At 42.2% G+C, this 4,206-nt stretch overlaps 1 protein-coding gene across 1 annotated transcript in view; it reads left to right on the plus strand.

Annotated features, from left to right (window-relative positions):
* Positions 1-1,066: 1,066 nt before the first annotated feature.
* Positions 1,067-4,206, plus strand: part of LOC105817835 (HLA class II histocompatibility antigen, DRB1-4 beta chain-like) — a 20,966-nt gene continuing 17,826 nt past the window's right edge. Inside the window, exon 1 of the mRNA XM_012653635.1 lies at positions 1,067-1,245. Coding sequence (XP_012509089.1) covers positions 1,137-1,245 — 109 coding nt within the window. The 5' untranslated portion in view covers positions 1,067-1,136. The remainder of the gene's footprint in view (positions 1,246-4,206) is intronic.

Raw genomic sequence — 4,206 nt, forward strand, 5'->3', positions numbered from 1 at the left:
TACTCATCAGCAAAGTCTTCTTATATCTTTCCTTAAGATAAAACAAGAGAAGGGGAATAATAAAAGCACATAGCCTCAATAAAATGAGGAAAACATAATGGGAATCAGGCTTAAGGGACTGAACACTTTTGAACATAAAATATTAATTACTTTAAAGCAGAGTTGTGTTAAAGGCTGACTTTGAGTCCTTTATTGACTTCTCAGCTCTCCACATACTTTGATTTGGGCAGTTGACCTTATCACATTGTTAGGTTAAGTACTATACAAAGGTACCTTTGAGACCCTCCATTCTACATAGATGGGCTCCTCTAAGTCCGTTCCCTGTGAGTGTTCTGGAGGTGCCACTAAACTTGGTGACAGCCTCAGGAGACAAACCTGGAAAACCTTTTTACTGAGATTGAATTATTAACTAACTTTCACTTTCCTTTAGTTTACCAGAGATTTCCCTGTCTGTGAAGAGGTACTGATTATACTCTCCAATTAGCAGCCATTATTCTGTGACGTCATCAGTTGCCAGGAGATGCTGCTTCTTGAGGTGTCCGCAGAATCGCAGCGTTTTCCAGTGTTGAAATATCTGAAAGATCACAGTGCCTTCATTTCAAGTGTGAGAGGTTAAGTCATTTTCCCAAGTCTACGACCCTAAATTATGGTGCAAGAAGGACCAGATTAAAGGTCTCTGACTTGCAGTCATGTTCCCTCCATCCCCTTTCTCCCAAACAAGCTCACACACACACTTGTCTGAACAGCTCTGTCTTAAAGTGGGAGATGAATGTTTCTACAAGGCTCAAACCTGTGAGCACATCACTGACCAGCCACAGAGCTGGCTCACAATAGGGGCCCAAGTAAAGTGTTTCAGATGCAACTGGATTAAACCTTTAAAGTACTAAATTAAAACAATCCTTTAATGAAGGAAAATCGAAGTTTCAGAAGAGGACCCTCATAAGTAATCTCTGACCAGCAACTGATGATGCTGTTCAGCTCTGATGCTGATTGGTTCTCCCACACTAAGACTACCCAATCAAGGAGCAAAGCAATGAATACCTTGGTTCCTATTATTTGAGGTGGAGGAGGGTCATAGTTCTTATTGAGCGAGACGTGCCTGCTCCTCTAGCACCTGTCCTTCCCAGTTCTCCAGCATGATGTGTCTGTGGTTCCCTGGAGGCTCCTGGAGCTGTTCCCCGACAGCTCTGACAGTGATACTGATGATGCTGAGCCCTCCCCTGGCTTTGGGTAGGGACACCCGACGTAAGTGCACACTTTGGGTGCTGGGGTATTGGGGGTGGGGGAAGAAAGGGAGTTAACTTGGTCTCTGCGTCCGGGTTATGTCCCTTAAAAAATTGTGACATTTTCTTCAGGGACGACCTATCTTTATCATATGAATCCCAAATTATTTCTGCAATAAAAGGAGCGTGGCTACTTGCCCTCTCTATGAGACCTGTGTAAGAGGCCTCCGTATAGAACGTTTCTTCTCAAATCTCATTCAGTGAAACCTCTCCAGATTTGTATCACATTTCCTCAGGGTCTTGAGAGGATTTAGAGATAATGATGTTAAAATAAACTCCCCTTACAGCACTTCCCTTTATTATGGTGAGTTATGCCAGAAAAAGGAAGGTTTCTCTGAAAATTTTATGGGGAGTCAAAAGGGATTCAAAGGAATTTTATGGGGAGTCTAGAGGATCCTATATTATGTCCTCAACAGGAGCTGTGGTGTCGGTGCCTCTACCTAATGTATGAGGATGTGTCAAAAGGCCTCTCTCATTATCTTCTTTCTTTGCCCCCTGAATGCCAATATTGATAAAGCCTGTATCCCCATACTAGAGGTTCTCTGATGGGAGTTGGGTTAGATTTCTCTCTTTCTCCTGGGGAAAGCAGCCTGGAACTGAGGCAAAGATCCTTCATACTTGGAATGACCCTATAGATAAGGAGCATCTATGCTGTGTTCTTTGGTTCCTTAAAGGACTTAAGGCATCCTCTGAAAACCTGGCTTACGTTAGTGTTCATCATGAATCTACTTTGAACCTTTCTACACTAGTTTCTCCTATACCTACCATATTCTCCAGTCTGAGCTCACAAGGAGGGATTCAACTAGTGTAAAATAAGTTATATAAAGTTCTATTTTGGTAAGTCAAAAATAGTCAAATATCAGCAATTTCATGTGATTCAAACCATATACCTTGAGTGGGATTACAGAGATAACGTGAAGGTTGTTATCATCCAATAGGGCTGAAAGCCAATAAGCAAGTTAAGCAGGCTCATTGTTCTACTGGGGTCTTGTTCTAAATCTCATAAATTCAGTTTCATTCATCATGCCTTATGATTTCCTTAATTAGCCACGTCTGGTTACTTCTACCTCCAGTTCCTCTGTATTTTTTCCCCAGCTATGCCATCATCATTACCGAAAATCCCTGAAGCTTACACAAACCCTCAGCACTATGAGATCCATCAGAAGAGATGAAACTTAATGAAAATTTCCTTGTTTCCTAAAATCACCATTTCCTTACCTGTGACTCTTTCTTCCACTAGAAGGAGGAGAAAGAGGAAGTTTGCCTGAATTTCTCACAGGGAGTGGAAGGGATATAGTGTGCCATCAGAATAAAAGAGTGTTGGAGCTTGAGCCCCTTCTTGCTTTCCAAGATACCCTCAGTGATCAATTCCCAGAACTCTGGTTTATTCATGTAGATCACAAATATTTTTCTGAGCAACTATTATGTACTAGGCTCTGTTCTAGACTCAGAGAATTCTGTTTGAATAAGATAGAAAAGGTCCTTGCTCTCATGTAACATACCTAATATCAGAGAAGACAGAAAATAACATGATAAACATTTAATGAAAAAGAAAATTTCATAGAGCAACAAGTACTCTGAAAAAAAGACAATGAAGTGATGGGACATAGAGAATTGGATTCATCCAACTTTAGTTCACATGGTTAGTGAGTTATCCCTGAGAAAGTGACGTTTAGCTGAGACAAGAATAATGAGAGACAGCTGTGTGAAGATCTAAGGGACAAATGTTCCAAGGGGATGGAACAGGGGAAAGGCCAAGGTATAGGAAGACATGTGCTGTGTTTAAGGGAGAGAAAGAAAGCTAGAAGGGCTGACGTGTAGCGAGTACAGGGGTGGGGTGGCATGAGATGAGGCAGGGTGGAGAGGAAGCCAGGAGCCTCATCAGATTGGGCCCTGATGGCCCAGGTAAGAAATTTGAATTTTATTTAAATAGGCATGGGAAGCTACTGGAATGTTACAAGGAGAGTTAATTATATTCAAGTAAAAAATAATTCTAGCTACTATGTGGAGATTGGATAGTTGGGGTTCACAAGTAAGTCAGGAGAGCATTTAGGAGTATAGCAGAATTGTCCAGGGAAGACAGGCTTGTGGCTTCATTTAGTGCAGCAGCAATAAAGATGAAGCGAACATATTCGAAATATGTTCTTGCATAACTTGTTAATGGGTTAAATCTAAGGGGAATAGAAAATCAAGCTTGTTCCTTAGGATTTTGTCTTGATAAATAGGTGGATGGTGGTGCTGTTTACTGAGATAGGGAAGAATGTGGGAGGAAACAATTTGAAGTGGGTGGTTAGAAATAAGGTTTTGTTTAAGGTAAGTTTGAGGTGATTTTTTGATATTTATGTGAAGCCATCAGGAGGCCAGTTGAATATAAGACATTGGACTTCAGGGTGAGGCCAGAGCTGGAGGTATTTATGGTGGCATCGCTGACACATGTACTGTGTTAAATTCCAGGGAAGTAGAAGAGGTTACATAGGGAGATAGACCGTGTGTAGAAAAAGAGAAGAGAGCTGAGGGCCAGCAAAGGGGACTGAGAAGGAGCCCCAGTGATGTTGGAAAAAAACCAAGAAAATGTGATTCATGAAAGTCAAGGAAAATAGATTTTTTTCAAGGTTGGGGGGGTGTCCAGTTGTGGTAAACACCACTAAGAGGCGAGTGAGGTGAGAATGTGAGAGAGAAGCGAGCACTGGGGTTGGTGGACTTGACCTCTGAGTCAGTGCAGTACCCAGGCTGGAAACTGGATTGGACCATTCGAAGAGCAAGTGGAAGTGAGGGCTGGATTATGGTTGGCCCTTCTGAGCAGCGGGCCTCAGGCAAGGACTGTGCTCTGGGGTCTGGGATCCAGCTGGACCTAAGGAAAAGAATAAACAGGCTGAAGAGAAGCAACAGGACTTGAGAGAGATGTTCAGGCATTAGCAAGGAC

Source organism: Propithecus coquereli, unplaced genomic scaffold (assembly GCF_000956105.1).
Source record: "Propithecus coquereli isolate 6110/MARCELLA unplaced genomic scaffold, Pcoq_1.0 Scaffold426, whole genome shotgun sequence".
In the NCBI taxonomy this organism is placed as follows: Eukaryota; Metazoa; Chordata; class Mammalia; order Primates; family Indriidae; genus Propithecus; species Propithecus coquereli.